The sequence below is a fragment of the Phaenicophaeus curvirostris genome, chromosome 27, assembly GCF_032191515.1.
Source record: "Phaenicophaeus curvirostris isolate KB17595 chromosome 27, BPBGC_Pcur_1.0, whole genome shotgun sequence".
Taxonomy (NCBI): Eukaryota; Metazoa; Chordata; class Aves; order Cuculiformes; family Cuculidae; genus Phaenicophaeus; species Phaenicophaeus curvirostris.
In genome coordinates this window covers 5,305,358-5,322,229 of record NC_091418.1, presented here as the reverse complement: position 1 = coordinate 5,322,229, position 16,872 = coordinate 5,305,358, and the positions used below count along the sequence as shown (strand labels likewise).

The following is a 16,872-nucleotide window of genomic DNA, read 5'->3' as shown; positions in this document are numbered from 1 at the left end:
CTGCCCTCCTTGATCAAGACCCCGTCCCCAGCTTTCCTGCAGCCCCTTTCCGTACTGGAAGCTGCTCTAAGGTCTCCCTGGAGCCTTCTCTTCTCCAGGCTGAACAACCCCAACTCTCTCAGCCTGTCCTCCTACAGGACGTGCTTCAGCTCTCAGATGATCTTCGTGACCTCCTCTGGACTCTGTAGCTGAAGGCTCTATGCTTCACCGGAACCACAGAAATTAGAGCATAGCTCAAATACTTGCATATATTTAACTTTCTAAGAGCTGGAAAAGGAGTAATAACCATTAGTCGTGTTAAAGTATCCAAGAGTCTGGAGAACAGGTTTTATGAGGAGCAGCTGAGGGACCTGGGGCTGTTTAGCCTGGAGAAGAGGAGGCTGAGGGGAGACCTCATCACTCTCTGATGCTCTTGGAAAGGAGGTTGTGGTGAGGTAGGTGTTGGTCTTCTCCCAAGTGACAGGCAATAGGATGGGAGGAAATGACCTCAAGTTGAACCAGGGGAGGTTTGGATTGGGTATTAGGGAAAATTTCTTTCCTGAAAGGGTGGTGAAGCCCTGGACCAGGCTTCCCAGGGGTGTGGTGGAGTCTCCATCCCTGGAGGGGTTCAAAGAACATGTGGACCTGTCACTTCATGATATGGTTTAGTAGACTTGGGGTAGTTTTATTCCCCTCAAGAAATTCCCAGTTTAACCAGGATGCTGTGTTCTGAGGTACCATGGACATTGCATTCCCTTCAGGAGGAGAGGAGCAGGAGGGATGATATCCCTCAACTAGGCTGGTTTAGCAGCACTGGATCCATTTGCAATCGAGTTATTGTAAACACAAATCTTTTCTGAATTACCATTTGGTTTAGGGTGGAAAAAATGATGTGCCTTCCTTAAAAATTGTCATTTCAGAGGGTTTTTACTTGCTTGGTCCTTTAATTGTATCAGTGGTAGGATTTTAATCCTCCCAGTGATGCCAAGCCAATAGAAGGAAATCATGCTAAAGCTTGATATACATTTAAATATTATTTTAAAACTATAAATCCTTACAGGCTCTGCTGTTGAATAGGGATTACCACAATCTCATTATCCTGATCCATACTGGAGGGTGGCTCTGAGCTCTCTGTGTCATTCATGGAGAGACGGAGCCATCTCCTGGCATCCTCCAACCAGCCTGGCTCTCCTGCATCCATGCCTGGAGGGTTCTGCAGGGTAAAGGAGGAGCTGGATTTGGGATAGGAGAGACCGAACCCAGCTGCTGTTTCCATGACGAAGTCTTTGGGGTTGTTATTGTACCTTCTCCACCGAAATTGAGTTCCATCCCAGGTGACCACGAGGCTTGTGGAGAGGAGGGAGCTGGGCTCTTCTCCCAAGGGACAGGGGACAGGACGAGAGGGAATGGCCTCAAGCTCCACCAGGGGAAGTTTAAGTTGAACATTAGGAAAAAAATTTTCATGGAAAAGGTGATTGGGCACTGGCAGAGGCTGCCCAGGGAGGGGGTTGAGTCACCTTCCCTGGAGGGGTTTAAGGGACGGGTGGACGAGGTGCTGAGGGACATGGGTTAGTGATTGATGGGAATGGTTGGACTCGATGATCCAGTGGGTCTCTTCCAACCTGGTGATTCTATGATTCTATGAATCCGACATTTCTGTAACACCTACAATCAGGAACACCCCTGCTAGTGGAGTCCTTATCCCTGGAGGGGTTCAAAGAATGCGTGGATGTGATGGTTTGGGCCATGGTTTAGTGGGTATTGTGTTGACAGTTGGACTTAGAGGTCTTTCCAACCTTAACAATTCTATGATTCTGTAACCACAAAGCGGCCTCTGGCACCGCGTCTGGTTTTTTTGGTGATTAATCCTATTATCGGTTATTAGGTGGAATGTCAAGTAAGCAGGATGCGCTTTGAGGATCAGTGGGGGCAGTTAGGGAGGTGACAAAGGGGCAAGCTCCAATTGAGGACTCCAAGGAAGGGCTCTCTGTGTTGGGAGAGCATCCTGAAGGACATGGTCTTCCGCATCTACCTCCTTGTTGAAGGATCCAGGGTGGCTCCCCTTGGGATCCACCTCTAGTTTGGGAAGGCAAAATAAATACTGAGCTGCTTTGGGGTGGCTTCTGTGCACTGAAGGTGCACAGGGGCCTTCTCCAGCTCTGAAAGGCAGATAAACAAACCCTGATGCTCTTTGTGTTTGCCCATTTGCTTTCTGCTCACGGGGCAACACCTGATTTACTTTTTCCCTATGGATTTTTTGTCCATTTACTCCTCTGCGCGAACACTTTTCCCTTTCCACGATGGGATAAAATGCTCCCTAATTTGAGAAACATTACAACCCTTTGTTCTCATCCCCATTTATCTTTCTCCTAGAACTCCTGCTTTCTGGACTATTTAATGGATCGATTAGGACCCAGAGAAATGATTAATAACGTTTTATGCTCTAAAACCAATGTGCCGCAACAGTGCTGGTGATTCCAGCTGATGGATGGTACAGGTGCAGCTGGGTTATTTATTGACTCTTTGGTGTAAGAAATGGTTGGGCAGAAAAGAAATGTTTAAACTACCAGCATTGGAAATGACAGGAGAAACCCTGAGGCTCAAGGTGGTCTCGTCCTTCTCCATCCCATCTTGTGCATTGAAAATATCTATAAGACCGTACTGTTTGTGTCCTGGTGCCGACCCTGATGGGTTTATATGGAATAAAACTTACTTCTATGGAGTAGTAGGCAAGGTGGGTGAAGGGTTAGTACAGAAGATGTGGTTTGTGTGGAAAATGCTCTGATTGCACTGTGGCCTTCATCAGCGTCTGGCCTGCAAATAGCTCCTTGTGCCAGCTTAATCACCCAATGTTCGCAGCCGCTGCAGGGTAGCACCGCGAAGGAAATGTCAGGTGAAATCAAAGCAATGTGCTTGAAACCTGGCGCTGATGAAAATGCTTTCCCCGACTCTGCTACAGATTTAAAGCGTATTTTTTAAACTCCCAGCCAGCCAGCAGGTAAATGGTGTAGCTCCATGCATGCAGCAATGTCTGAATTTTAGCAAGAGCCTGGGCTCCTGCTGCTCTCTTTGCAGTATTCGTGGTGACATCAAGCTCATCCACATCAGTGGGAAGACATGAGATGGATGTGGTCATCAATGAGTTTAGCAATGAGCCTGTTGCTTTGGCAGAAGAATTTATAGAATGGTTTGGATTGGAAGAGCCCTCAAGACCCACGCAGTTCCAACCCCCTCCCACTGGATCCGGTTGCTTCAAGCTCCATCCAACCTGCCCTTGAACCCCTCCAGGGATGGGGCAGCCACCACTGCTCTGGGCAACCAGGGCTACCCTCACAGCAAAACATTTCTTCCTGATATCTAGGTCTCCCCTCTTTCAGCTTGAAAACATTACCCCTTGTCTACTATCTTACTGGGTATTGCCCTCACTTGTTTCGTGGCTAGGTTTGAAAGTCCAGGTGGCAGCATCCCTTGCAGGAGAAGACATTCAGAAAGCATTTGCATGACTATGATGGACTTAACATTCATATTTTGCAGGTGATCGGCCTTGTGATGGCTTGGCTGTATTGGCAAAAGCTCGATGAGATCTACTCCAAGCTGGACAGTGTTGACTTCAAGATCCTGGAGATGCGGGATTTCAGCTTTGGGGCGGTGGATCTGAGCGGCGCAGGCTGGTGCTGGTGTTTGCCCAGGGAAGGGGGCTACATTCCTGTCAATGCTGAGGAGGATGAAGATGAGGGGGATGAGGAAGGTGTCATCAGCCACAGCAAAGTGTGAGAAGGTGGAGAACTGAGCACACAGCTTGGAGTAGAGCTTCTTGGGAGGTGGCGGACACTGACTGTGGAAATGCACATGGCAGGAGGTTGGAACTGGATGATCTTTAAGGTCCCTTCCAACCCAAACCATTCCATGATTCTACAATGTGATTTGTTTTCTCAGGTTCAGGAGATACTTTGGGGGAAACGGTAAAGCAGCACTGGAAGGTTATAAAAACTGTGATGCACTGTGTGGAGACAGGGGCTCCCCGGGATCCTTTTACTACCTTGGTGTTTTGAAGCATTTGTACATCTCTTTATTGTGGTTTTGGGCTGTTTTTTACTTAATAAATGTGACTTCTGTTGTATTTTGCAAAGTCACTTCCATTCGGTCAGGCCAAATGGGCCATCAGGGATGGCAGTAGCACCATCGTTGTTGCACTTTGGGTGTCTTTGTAGTTCTGTTTAGCCTGAGCTCCTGAAAAATAGAGTTACAGTTGGACTTGATGATCTCAAAGGTCTTTTCCAGCCTAGATATTCTATGAGTCTAGGGATTCTGTGAAACTCCTGCGGTACCCAGGGTGGCTGGAATGCTGCATCTGTCAAGCAAGAAGAATCATCTCCAAAGCAAAAGGCAAAGGTAAAAAAGGTCTATTTTTCAAAAAAAGAAAGAGCAGTGTGTCCACAGGACACCCAGGAAAAAAAATCGGTTTTTTTTTTTAATTAATAAGGTATTTGGGAAGGCAGAGGCTGGCTTTGTTTGGATGCCCAAGCAGAGAGATGCGGGGGAGCTCTGCTGTGCAACTGCTGGGCTCTGTCTCCCTCTTCTGCCTGTTTCCAGGCTTTGTTTTTTAGCTTCTCAAGAAGCAAACCCCAGCACAGGCCTGGAAAAACACTTCTTGAACAGTTTTTATCTCACAAACCACGCTGGAAACGGAGCTGCGAACCACAAAAGCGGAGTAGAGCAGTTCTTGAATTTTGTCAAAACTGGAGGCAGAAGATGAGATTGCCCGGGCATCTGCTGCTTGCTCCGGACCTAGGCTGAAAGAGGGAAAACTGAGGTGAGATCTTGGGAAGAAATGTTTTGCTGTGAGCGTGGGGAGGCCCTGGCCCAGGTTGCCCAGCACAGTGGTGGCTGCCCCATCCCTGGAGGGGTTCAAGGCCAGGTTGGATGGGGCTTGGAGCCCCTGATCCAGAGGGAGGTGTCCCTGCCCATGGCAGGGGGTGGAACTGGATGGGCTTTGAGGTCCCTTCCAACCCAAACCACTCCATGATTCTATGATGATTCTAACTCTGCTACATGTGGAAGAGCAAATATAATAAACCAGGAGCTGGGAAGAAAACGGGAGCAGAGATAAAGTATTGAATGGGTTTTGCTTTACTTCTGCTGAGAGTCCAGATTGTGCCAGTGAGTAACCTCCTCAGAGACAAGAGAAAGGCACCGATATTAATTACAGAATCATAGAATTGTTAAGTTTGGAAAAGACCTCTATGCTCATCAAGTCCAACCATCAAAGCGATAATAACATGCCTGTTTAAACCATGTCCAAAAATGCCACAGCCACACATTCTTTGAACCCCTCCAGGGATGGAGACTCCACCCCTGCCCTGGACAGCCTGGTCCAGTGTTTCATCACTCTGGCAGTGAAGAGATTCTTTTTAATATCCGTTCTAAACCTCCCTTGATGCAACTTGAGGCCATTTCCTCTCATCCTATCTCGTTATTTGGGAGAAGAGGCCGGCACCCACCTCGCTACAACTTCCCTCAAGGTAGTTGTAGAGAGAAAATTAGATAGCCTTGTAGTCTGGTTTCCCAGTCTTTATTTTTTTGCTTAATGATGAGACTGGCCATGACAATGTGCTGCTGCTTTGATGCAGATTTATTGATACCCTTGTTAAAAGGCGAAGCGGAGGTGAGCAAGCCAGGCGTTAAATGGAAGCGGACAGCTCGGGAAGCGGAGCGGGCACACTCGTGCGACTGAGAGCTTGGGCTTCATGAAATCAAATTTACAGAAGTTCAACATGCTAAAAGCAAAATGTGGAAATGGCAAAATAATTTTGGGGTGTAGATTTCATCACCCACCCACATTCAACGCTATTTGATGGCCAAGGGGCTGATTCTATCACCCCTGGGGGCTCTAGGTTCTTTCTCATGGTAATTCTCTGCAGCTCCTGGAGGGACTTCCTTCCATTCCTTAAGATCAGACATAGATGACATTGCACGGGGAGAAAATTAAAAGCAGTTGCATTCCTTAATCTCCAGGGATCTCAGCAAACTGATGCAAAAAGACCCACATCCAACAACCCCAGAAGATACAGATTCTGCAAGCTGGGGATGGACAACTTGAATTTTCCTACACTGCAGTGGTCTGATATCTAGAGAACATCACTGCGCAAGACCTGGTCTCCAATAGCTTGAATGTCCCATCCTCTCCAGAGGTCTATTTGCATCCCATGATGCCTTTCTGCTCCCAAAGTCAATCAGTGTCGCCCGAAATACATTTTAACCTGGGAGCTACAAAGCGCTTGGCAGTGGGCGTCGATACAATGGTCACAAGTGCAGCTTTATCTCAAGGCAATCTGGGCTCCTGCAACCACCAGCGCCCGTGACTTCACTCTGTGGCCCCATCCTCCAATTTCTGAGCAGTTTTGTGGAGTTCAAGGTGAGTTTATTAAAGGTAAAACTTAGTTTTGTGGGGTTTAATTGGCAAAGATAGGGCCATGGAAATGATCCAAGTACTGGAGCAGCTCCTGTACGAGGACAGGCTGGGAGTGTTGGGGTTGTTCAGCCTAGAGAAGAGAAGGCTCTGGGAAGACTTAAGAGCAGCTTCGAGTACGGAAAGGGGCTCCGGGAAAGCTGGGAAGGAGCTCTTGATCAGGGAATGCAGAGAGAGGACAAGGGGGAATGGTTTTCAGCTGAAAGATGGGAGATTGAGATAAGATCTTGGGTAGAAACGTTTTGCTGTGAGTGTGGGGAATCCCTGGCTCAGGTTGCCCAGAGCAGTGGTGGCTGCCCCATCCCTGGAGGGGTTCAAGGCCAGGTTGGATGGGGCTTGGAGCAACCGGATCCACTGGGAGGTGTCCAAAATGGATGAAATTTGAGGTCCCTTTCAACCCAACCCATTCCATGATTCTATGATAACAGCACTCTTCTCCCCTTATTTCTAGAGTGTTTACAGTTGTGTTTTCCAACAGTTCTAGTCTGTATCACGCAGTGTTTGTATGCAAGGATTCTGGGGAGAAAATAGCTTTGTAAGTAGAAAATTAAAGGAAGAAATGCCAGGCTGCGTGTGTCATAAATCAGTTGTAATCCATCGGCACCTTTCATACCTTAGTTGGTCAAACACGGCTCGAGTTTCTCAGAAGAGAGTTTATTTTTGCTACCACTGAGCCGTGGTAGAGCTCTCCCAAGCCAAGCAAGGCTGCAATAAAAAAGTTGTATTTCTTTCCAATGCAGACCCAGCTGAAGGGCTGGGCATCCCCATCCATCACCCGGGGACCCTTAGCTCCTGGGGAAACCTCTTTTGAGGGCTTGAGACTCTGCATCTGCAAGAAGGTACCAGGTCATTTTTAGAGCAAAAATAGCTATGCCTGCAGCTGGGTGCATACTTTGCTGTTTCTCCTGCCAGCACCAACGTCCTAAAATCCTCAGAATTAGACCCATAATTTTATTCCCAGGAAGCCAAGGCTTGTGATTGATGTAATCCCTCAGTACGTGCAATTTTGGGGCATGGCTGTCCATCCAGAGGTTGTTAGGGCATGGTTGTCCCTACAATAAATTCATTCCTGCACCAGTGAAAAAAAAAATGGATTAATGGGGCAAAAAAACCCCTCAAATCTGCTAAACCAAGAGATTTCTTCACACAGCAACTGAGTTAAGGCTGAAGCCCACACTGAGCTAATGACGGTCTTTGCCGTAGGGAGAAAGGGTCAATAAGGCAGCAACATGAGCAGAGCCGACCTGGCCAGCCCTGGATCCTTCCAGATTTATATTCCTAACTTATTTGGCTGAAATTGAGATTGTTCTTCTGTAAAATAGGTGGATAATCATGCAAAGTTGCCATGGATGGGAGCAGCTGGAACAAGGGACACTTAGAGGCTGGCTCGGTGATCACTCTCAAAGTGACTTTGGGCAGCATCGACCGGGCTGCCATGAATAGTAACTGTTCTCCCATCCAAGTCAAGTGTGAAAGGCAATCACTGGAGGTCAGATAATTAGGAGATTAATTAGCATCCGTGGCAAAATCCAAAGAAACTCATATGGGGAATAAACCAGCAGGTTTGGAGGAAGGTGATCAGAAGGGTCAGCATGTAAATGGTGTAAAATAGGTGCTTAGATTGGGAAAAATGAACTCTGCTTCTGCAAAGCCCTTTTTATCTGTGGAGAAGTGGATGCCTGTTGCCAGCCAGCAACTCTGCTGCAACAGCTGTGTTAACTAAACACATGTTGGTAATCACGCCGACAAATCTTTATAACAATTTCTTATGCTTCGCTTACACCTTCCTTTGAGCAGCAGAAATAAGAGACCGGAGACAAAACCCCGGTGAAATCTATCTGGATTTTCTTCAATATGGGGAAAGTGGAGGTGGAGCGTGGGCAGGGCTGAGGGCTCACTGTGACGAGACGTGGGTGCTCGCAGGAGGAGCTGGAGGGTCCCCAGTGCATCCGCAGGGAAGGTCCCGGCTCCTCAGTGCATCCTCACCCCTGTTGGGAAGGACCCTGTGGTGTCACCAGGGCCACGCTTGAAGGATTCCCGTAGTGGGAAGCACCCAGCCAGCATGCAAAGAGGCTGTTCCCCTGCCCACACCCCTTAAAACCTCTCTCCTTTCTCCTCCCTGCAGCTCAGCTCTCTCCAAGCGGTGGGACCATGCTGGAGGATGAGGATGGGATGAGCGAGAGGGGGCTCAGCAGTTCCAGGAGGAGATACGACGATGAGGAAGGTGAGCGAAACCCTAGGGATACCCCAAATGGCAGTGAGGTCTTCCCTGCCAGCTGATGAATCAGATCTCATGGCGCTTGGCTCAGCACGTCCATGCACGACATGGGAAAAGCTCCTGTGGGTGCTCCAAGCCTGGTGGGAAGAAGGCAAATATCTCTCTGATTTGTTTTTTTCTTGGAAGGAAGAACACCCAGATCTCTTCTCTAAAGCCTTTTTCTCCCTCTAGATTACCACTCCATCTATATCGGGGTGCCGGTGCCCCGGGGTTACCGGAGGAAACGGCGTCGGCGAAGATCAGCCTCCAGCCGGGACAGAACGAGCGAGAGTGAGCGGCACTACGAGCGCCAGGATCGCTCTGACACCGATGACGGTGGCCACGGCTGCTACGAGAGTGGCAACGACAACGCCAGCAGGACCAGTGAGTCCAAAAAAGCAAGAAGGGGGTTTGTGGCATCATTTAATCCAGGATTAAATCCCCCCCACCCCGTGCACCAGGCATGTCGTTTGTGCCAGCGGTTGCATTTGGCACTGCTTTTCCCAACACCTCCAGGGTTTCTTTTTCCCTGTGGATGTCTTGGGCATGGGGTGTGCAATGGGATTTGAGGCTGCTAAGCTGCAGGGTGGCCTAAAAAGCGGTTGCCTTGGCCCTTGGGATGTTGCTAAGGAGGGAACGGGCGTCCAGCGGGGTCCCAGGGCTGCAGACGCCCTCCCGGCATCACCCCTTGTTCCCGACAGGCTTTTGCCCGGGGCTTTGCCCGGTCTCGTTAAATCTCCTTAGTGAAGATTAACATTTTGCACAGCAAAGTAGCTGTCGATCTCTTGGTTCGAGGGTTTTTTTCCTGCCCCCTCCCTATAGAAATTTGCATTGGGTTTGACGTTGAGCAGATCGCGTCACGGCGCAGGAGAGTGGGCACGGGCTCAGCTTTGCTTTTCCCGATGGAAGGGAAAGTTTCCCAGGTTATTTTTGCATGGGAAGAAGTTTTTTTATTCGCAGCAGGCTTTGCTCACAGCTCCTTTGGTGGCAGCACAAGCAGGACCATGCCTTCTCCTTTCTGCAGGCAGTAAATGCCACCGGGATAAAGCACTGGGCTGGTTTTGAGGGAGCAAAGCCATTTCATGGGGGGAAAACACCTCAAAAAAGCCACAACTCTGCAGCAGCTCTGCTTTGCCACAGGAAATCTCCTTCATTTGGGCATTTTTTCTGCTCAATAAGTCTTTACCCTGCGCCTGGATGGGGTTTTCCTACCTTGCTCCGAGTAGGAAACAAAACCCCTTCATAAAATCATAAAATCCTGGAATGGGTTGGGTTGGAAGGGAGCTCAAAGCCCATCCAGTTCCAATCCCCCTGCCATGGGCAGGGACACCTCCCACTGGATCAGGTTGCTCAAAGCTCCATCCAACCTGGTCTTTAACCCCAAACGTTTGATTTCCAGCCTCCCACCTCTCCCTCCCCTTTCTTGCTCTCTCCATCCCGCTGCCACCCAAACCGCTCACCTCTCCTACATGCATCCCGTTTGATTTGGTAACTTCCCGTCATGGGAGCCGTAGGGAAAGGAAAGTGCTTTATATTCTCTATAATCTGCTCCTTAAGCCTTGGGAGTTTAACAAGCCTGAGTGGATAAAGAAGGAAGTTTGGGAGTTTGGGTTGTTTTCTTTTTTATTTTTTTTTTTTTTTACACGGTTCACCGAAGGTTTGGTTTAGCCAGGAAGAAATGGGGGGAAAAATGGAAACAATTCCAGGTAGGTTATTTCTATTTCTCTTCAGTGAGGGGTGTGGGAGGGAAGAAAAGTCTCAATTTTTTCCCCTGCTTTGCTTTTCCTTCGCAAAAGCAACTTGAGAGCCTGTGTGGGGTTGGGTAGAGCAGAGGCAGAGCTCAGGGCACTGAGCTCCAAAGCTCACCCCAGAAATATAAGGAGGGGGGGAATGGGACTGTATCAGCTTCCTCTGCTCCCCAGCAGCAGAGAGGCAGAAAATATGGGATTTGGGAGGAGAAATTCTCCTGGACCTGTGGGTTTCTTGAATAGGAATGGAGCATCTAATCCCATGCGGTGTGTACCCCAGTCTCCTCTATTTTTGGGGGGGAGGGGACCCTTCTGAGCCATGAATCCACAGGGAAAGGTGGTCACGTATCCAGAAGGACCACGATAGTGGGTGGTTAGTGTGCCAGAGCCTTAAATAAGCCGTAGTCCCACTGCCCAGCTGGATTGCAAGCCCCTGGGCAGGATCGTGTCCCTCTCTCTGCCTTTTTATGGTAGCTAAAACCAGAGTGGGATTTTTGGTTTGGAAAGGCATCGCTAGGTGAGGTTTTACTGCTGGATCAAAACTGGGGTGTGAAGGGCTCAAATTAAAGGAGGTATAAGTCAGTGCAATTGGTCCATCCTGTCCCATTACCCATGGAGATGTGGGCCCTTCGGTATGTAAAACGATTCCGTATTGTCACCAGCGTCAATGCTGAGCTAATTGTGCCACCTTGGACTCGATTCGGATCCACTTTGGCTAAAACCACTGTGGTGATTTCATAGAATCATAGAATTACGGAATGGTTTGGGTTGGACGGGACCACAAAGCCCATCCAGTTCCACCCCTGCCATGGGCAGGGACACCTCCCACTGGATCAGGGGCTCCAAGCCCCATCCAGCCTGGCCTTGAACCCCTCCAGGGATGGGGCACTTCTCTGGGCAACCTGTTCCAGGGCCTCCCCATCCTCACAGGGGAACATCCCTCGTGGATACCTGCTGATTCCCAGGCTTAATTTAGGTGCTGGGTCAAATTTCCAAGAGAAAAATCACAGAGAACTGGGTTGTAAGGAGATGCCGGGCTAGGTGCTTCCCCAGGCATGAAAGAGTCATCCAGGTGAATGAACCCCAGGAGCTGTGGCTGCACAGCAAAGCCCCAGCAATGTTGATTTAGCAACCGGCTCTTTGCTCGGGTCAGCGAGCAGCAGGGAGAGGAGGATAGTGGCTGGTAGGAAGCACATGTTGTGCACCACGAGGTAGTTTTATTCTTTAAACTGGGGGAGAATGGGGGAAAAAGCTAAAAGCACCCCAAAAAAACTCTTTAGATACAACATGTTCTTTGTCTTTGATGGTTTCCAGTGGCTGAGTTGTGTCACAGCCACCACACCACACGAGGGGCTGCTGGGGGACCCTCCGTCAGGTTGAAGCAGGAGGCACCTATGCTTAAGCACACGGGAGGGGGGATGGAATTTGGACAGAGGTGGGAGCAGCGACCACCAAGTCAAGAATCTGCAAAGCCTCAACCTTTCCATCTCCCTACTGCAATATTGCAAACCCCTTTTTAAAGAAATCATAGAATCAGAGAACAATTTGCGTTGGAAGGGACCTCAAAGCCCATCCAGTTCCACCTCCTGCCATGGGCAGGGACACCTCCCACTGGATCAGGGGCTCCAAGCCCCATCCAACCTGGCCTTGAAGCCCTCCAGGGATGGGGCAGCCACCCCTGCTCTGGCCAACCTGGGCCAGGGCCTCCCCACCCTCACAGCAAAACATTTTTTCCTAAGATCTCATCTCATTCTCCCTCTTGCAGCTGAAACATGTTCTCTCTCATCCCATCCCTGCACTCCCTCATCTAGAGCCCCTCTCCAGCTTTCCTGCTGCCCCTTTCCATACTGGAAGCTGCTCTGAGATCTCCTTGGAGCCTTCTGTGCTCCAGGCTGAACAACCCCAACTCTCCCAGCCTGGCCTCGTACAGGAGGTGCTCCAGTCCTCGGATCATCTCTGTGGCCTCCTCTGGGCTTGCTCCAACAGCTCCAGGTCCTTCCTGTGCTGAGGACATTGAGCTGTTGACCACAACTCTTTGAGTGCAACCATCCAGCCAATTCCTTATCCACCAAGCGGTCCACCCACAAGTGCATCCAGAGATCCCATCCAAGACAAACATTTCCAGCAAACTCCCTTTGCCACCATTCAGCTTGTTGTATTCGGTGTCAGTTTGCGGGGGGTTGCAGGAAATTCAAGGTTTAGGCTGCAGCAAAGTGTGAGGCCAAGGGGGCTGCCAGTATTGCACTGATTTCATCCCCTTTTACGTGAACAGCACTTAGGCTTAAAGAGCCTGAAGCCTTCCAGGCATGTAGCCCAGCTCTAAAATTAACAGGAATATTAATAATCATAATAATGAAGCTTATGGAAGTGGAAGGAAGACTTGACAACAGGGCTTTAGTCCTGGTGGCGGGGCTTAAAGGGCTTAAGCGGTTAAGCAGGCTCAGCCTCTAGAGCAAGGGACTTCCTATTCTTCTGTGACCACCACAACGTGGGTTTCATCTGCTTTGGTGGAGTGACAGGGCTATAGTCATAGTTTTTTTTATCTGATTACACAATTTAATTACCTGCTTTTTTGGGTACCGTATTCCCCAACAGTCTTACTCCCAGGTTTGAGATCAGGATTCTGCTAACAAAGACATTGCCCAAGTTGGGTTAAGTCCTGTTGTATCAGAAAAGACCCAAGATGTTATTTTCTTCATGATGAAGAGGCCCGGGTCCAGGTTTCCCAGAGCTGTGGTGGCTGCTCCATCCCTGGAGGGGTTCAAGGCCAGGTTGGATGGGGCTTGGAGCCCCTGATCCAGTGGGAGGTGTCCCTGCCCATGGCAGGGGTGGAAACGGATGATCTCTAAGGTCCCTTCCAACTCAAACCATTCTGATTCATTCCCCCAGAGCCTGGCGCACGGCTGGGTTTAATGTCTTATTTGAATCATGAGACAACTGAGGAGTGGTTCCATCCCTCCATGCCACGTCCAGTTGTTTGATTCCACACCAAAACTATAAGGCTTTGCTACGAAAGCACATGAAGATGGAGAGGGTTAAAGAAAACCAAACCTGCCTTTTTTTTTCACGAGAAGAGGGCAGGTTGGTCACCCTCCTGTGGCCACAGGGAATGCGCCAAGGATGAAAATCCCATTTCCCATCAGTCAGGAGGTTTGCAGGTGAGGGACGTGTCTAGGCTTCCCCTCCCCACCATGGGCAGCAGGATGCTGTAGGTGCCTTCCCAAGCTTGGCAGGTTTCTTTGCAGCAAGCAGCTGGATTTTTCCTGCAAGAAATTATTCCCCTGGAATGATACGTGTTCCCCTCGGGAACGCAGCAGGAAAATGTGTGCCAAGTACTCATGCATCCCAATATTCACAAAGGCTTCTGATGATAGGACAAGGGGGATCAGGTATAAATTAAAGAGGGGCAGATTTAGATTAGACATTAGGAAGAATTTCTTCACAATGAGTAGTGAGACACTGGAACAGGTTACCAAGGGATGTTGTGGCTGTCCCATCCCTAGAGATGTTTAAGGCCAAGTTGGATGGGGCTCGGGTAACCTGATATAGTAGGAGACGCCCCTGCCCACGGCAGGGGGGCTGGAACTGGATGATCTTTAAGGTCCCTTCCAACCCTAACTATTCTATGATTCTATGAATATGCAGTGCTGGAGACCACAACGATTTGTTTGGTGATGGAAGGTGGCTCCAACCTGGAAAAACAGGCTTTATGGCAGGGAAAATGTGGGATACCCCATGAGCCTGGAGCACATAACGCTCCTGGAAGGGGAATTTGACTCTATTGTATATCAGGATGGCTATGTTCTTCCATTGTGGAGAGGAGGGAGCTGGGTTCTTCTCCCAAGGGACAGGACGAGAGGGAATGGCCTCAAGCTCCACCAGGGGAGGTTCAGGCTGGACATCAGGGAAAAAATTTTCACGGAAAGGGTCATTGGGCACTGACAGAAGCTGCCCAGGGAGGGGGTTGAGTCACCTTCCCTGAGGGGTTTAAGGGACAGGTGGATGAGGTGCTGACGGACATGGTTTAGTGATTGATGGGAATGGTTGGACTCGATGATACAGTGGGTCTTTTCCAACCTGGTGATTCTATGATTCTATGATTCCCAGCCCAGACCTATGTATTCCCCTCCTGGCTGCTGCACAGCTTATCATTTCCACTAGCATCCCATGCCTCAAAGAGCAGTGGCCCAGGTGGCCAAGAAGGCCAGCGGCATCCTGGCTCAGATCAGTTGTGGCGTGGCCAGCAGGAGCAGGGAAACCATCCTACCCCTGTATTTGGCCCTGGTGAGGCTGCACCTCGAATCCTGGATTCAGTTTTGGGCCCCTCACTCCAAGAAGGACATTGAGGGGCTGGAGTGCATCTGGAGAAGGGAACGGAGCTCGGGATGGGACTGGAGAACAGGGGTTCTGGGAGAGGCTGAGGGACCTGGGGTAGAGGAGGCTGAGGGGCAACCTCATCACTCTCCGCAGCTCCTGGGAAGGAGGTTGTGGTGAGGCGGGTGCAGGGCTCTGCGCCCAAGTAACAGGGGGTGGGATGAGAGAAAGTGGCCTCAAGTTGTGCCAGGGCAGGTTCATATTGGATATTAGAAGCATTTCATCAGCATCAGGGTTTTCGGGCACTGGAACAGCTGCCAGGGAGGTGGTGGAATCCCCATCCCTGGAGGGATTCAAAAGATGGGAAAACGAGGCGCTCAGGGATGGTTCAGTCGTGGACAGGGATAGTTGGACTCAATGATCGCAGAGGTCTTGTCCAACCAAATGATTCTACGATTCTTTGCACAGGGAGTTGGGTACAGGATTCCTTAAAGATTCCCCACTGCTCTGTCTCTCGCCTCACACATTTTCCTCAAAACTTGCTTTTTTTTTACCCCAGGATCCTAAATAGCCCTACAGATCCCTCTTTACCTGCCTGGGGCTTTCTGTATGGGAACGGTGCAGGATCATTCCATCTCTGGCCAATGGTAAATCTCTTTTTGCCTCTTCCCCTGGCAGTGTCGCCAGCTGCTGAACGCCTCCGCTACATCCTGGGGGAAGATGATGAGCCTCCCAACCCCACGCTCTTCACGGAGATGGACACCCTGCAGCACGACGGCGAGGAGATGGAGTGGAAAGAGTCAGCTAGGTGAGGACAGGGGGGATGCTCTGAGCAGAAAAATGGGTAGCATAAAGATAACCCCCTGATGGGCTTCAGGGAATGGGGCTATCCCGTCCCTGGGTGGGATCCAGTGAATGAGCATCATTTTTAATGAGGTTAAAAATGCAGTGCCTGAATGTGGGAAATGCAGAAAATGTGGTGGGTTTGGGTCTTTGCTGCACCCTGCTGAGGGAGGAAGGGAGGCAGGTATCCCATCTTCTCCTGCATCTCCCCAGGTTGGATCAACCCCAAAGCCAGAGCTTTTCCCATTTCCAGTTGCAGCATGAGAGCAAAGCCATGCAGAAAAGGCTGAGAGGGTGAAAAAAAAAATGGGGCAACATGCTGGGAAACTGTAAAATTAGAGGACAGAACTGGGAAATAGGAATGAAGAACTTTTACTGGCCAGGCCAAGAGTTAAACTTCCCCTGCCCCTCAAGAAACAAGAATAAAACCCCACCCACTACACCTTATGAGGTGTCATTTTACAGGAGTTGCAAGTGGCATTTGCTTTGTTGGATTAGGAGTTATCCAAGGGGAAAAAAATCCAAGTGGGATTTTCTCTTCCTAACCTCAGCTGTGTAAGGGCCAGTAGGTTGGGAGTTCTTGAGATGCTTAAGAAGGGAGTCAGGGATGCTGATGGCATCCCAAGCCCTTTCCTTTCAGTAGCTCACGTGGCATCTCTGAGTCTGGGTGTGAAGTTTCACCAGAGGGATGGGGACTGAGCAGGATCAGCCATGCAGATGCTCATCCCTTTTCTGGTCATTGGCATCACCAGAAATTTGGGAAGCTTTTAAGCATCCTCCTGGTTGTCATCCCTGAGTGAACTGCAGCAGCCGCAGGGATGCTTGGATCAGCCATGGGGTGGCCAGCAGGGCAGGGATTGTCCCCCTGGATTCGGCGCTGGGGAGGCTGCACCTCGAATCCTGGGTTCAGTTTTGGGCCCCTCACTCCAAGAAGGACATTGAGGGGCTGGAGCGTGTCCAGAGAAGGGAACGGAGCTGAGGAAGGGGCTGGAGAACAGGGGTTATGAGGAGAAGCTGAGGGACCTGGGGGTGTTCAGCCTGGAGAAGAGGAGGCTGAGAGAGACTTCATCGTGCTCTACAGCTCCTGGAAAGGAGGTTGTGGTGAGGTGGGTGCTGGGCTCCGTTCCTGAGTAACCAGGGATGGAATGAGAGAAAATGGCCTCAAGTTGCACCAGGGGAGGTTTAGATTGGATATCAGGAAAAAATTCTTTACACAAAGAGCAGTGAAGCCCTGGGAGAGGCTGCCCAGGCAGTGGTGGAGC

At 49.9% G+C, this 16,872-nt stretch overlaps 2 protein-coding genes across 5 annotated transcripts in view; both read left to right on the top strand.

The window, feature by feature from the left end:
• The window catches only part of LOC138731655 (tetraspanin-15-like), a 54,067-nt gene extending 50,297 nt beyond the window's left edge, over positions 1-3,770 (top strand). Inside the window, exon 8 of the mRNA XM_069877739.1 lies at positions 3,514-3,770. Coding sequence (XP_069733840.1) covers positions 3,514-3,753 — 240 coding nt within the window. The 3' untranslated portion in view covers positions 3,754-3,770. The remainder of the gene's footprint in view (positions 1-3,513) is intronic.
• Positions 3,771-6,133: 2,363 nt separating this feature from the next.
• SLC4A5 (solute carrier family 4 member 5) overlaps positions 6,134-16,872 on the top strand; it is a 32,453-nt gene continuing 21,714 nt past the window's right edge. The window contains exons 1-4 of one of the 4 annotated variants that reach the window (XM_069877718.1): positions 6,134-6,394; positions 8,579-8,672; positions 8,898-9,089; positions 15,446-15,575. In XM_069877718.1, coding sequence (XP_069733819.1) covers positions 8,600-8,672; positions 8,898-9,089; positions 15,446-15,575 — 395 coding nt within the window. In that variant the 5' untranslated portion in view covers positions 6,134-6,394; positions 8,579-8,599. Of the gene's footprint in view, positions 6,410-8,578; positions 8,673-8,897; positions 9,090-15,445; positions 15,576-16,872 lie in introns of all 4 variants that reach the window. The other 3 variants (XM_069877719.1, XM_069877717.1, XM_069877716.1) reach the window with 3 other exon arrangements.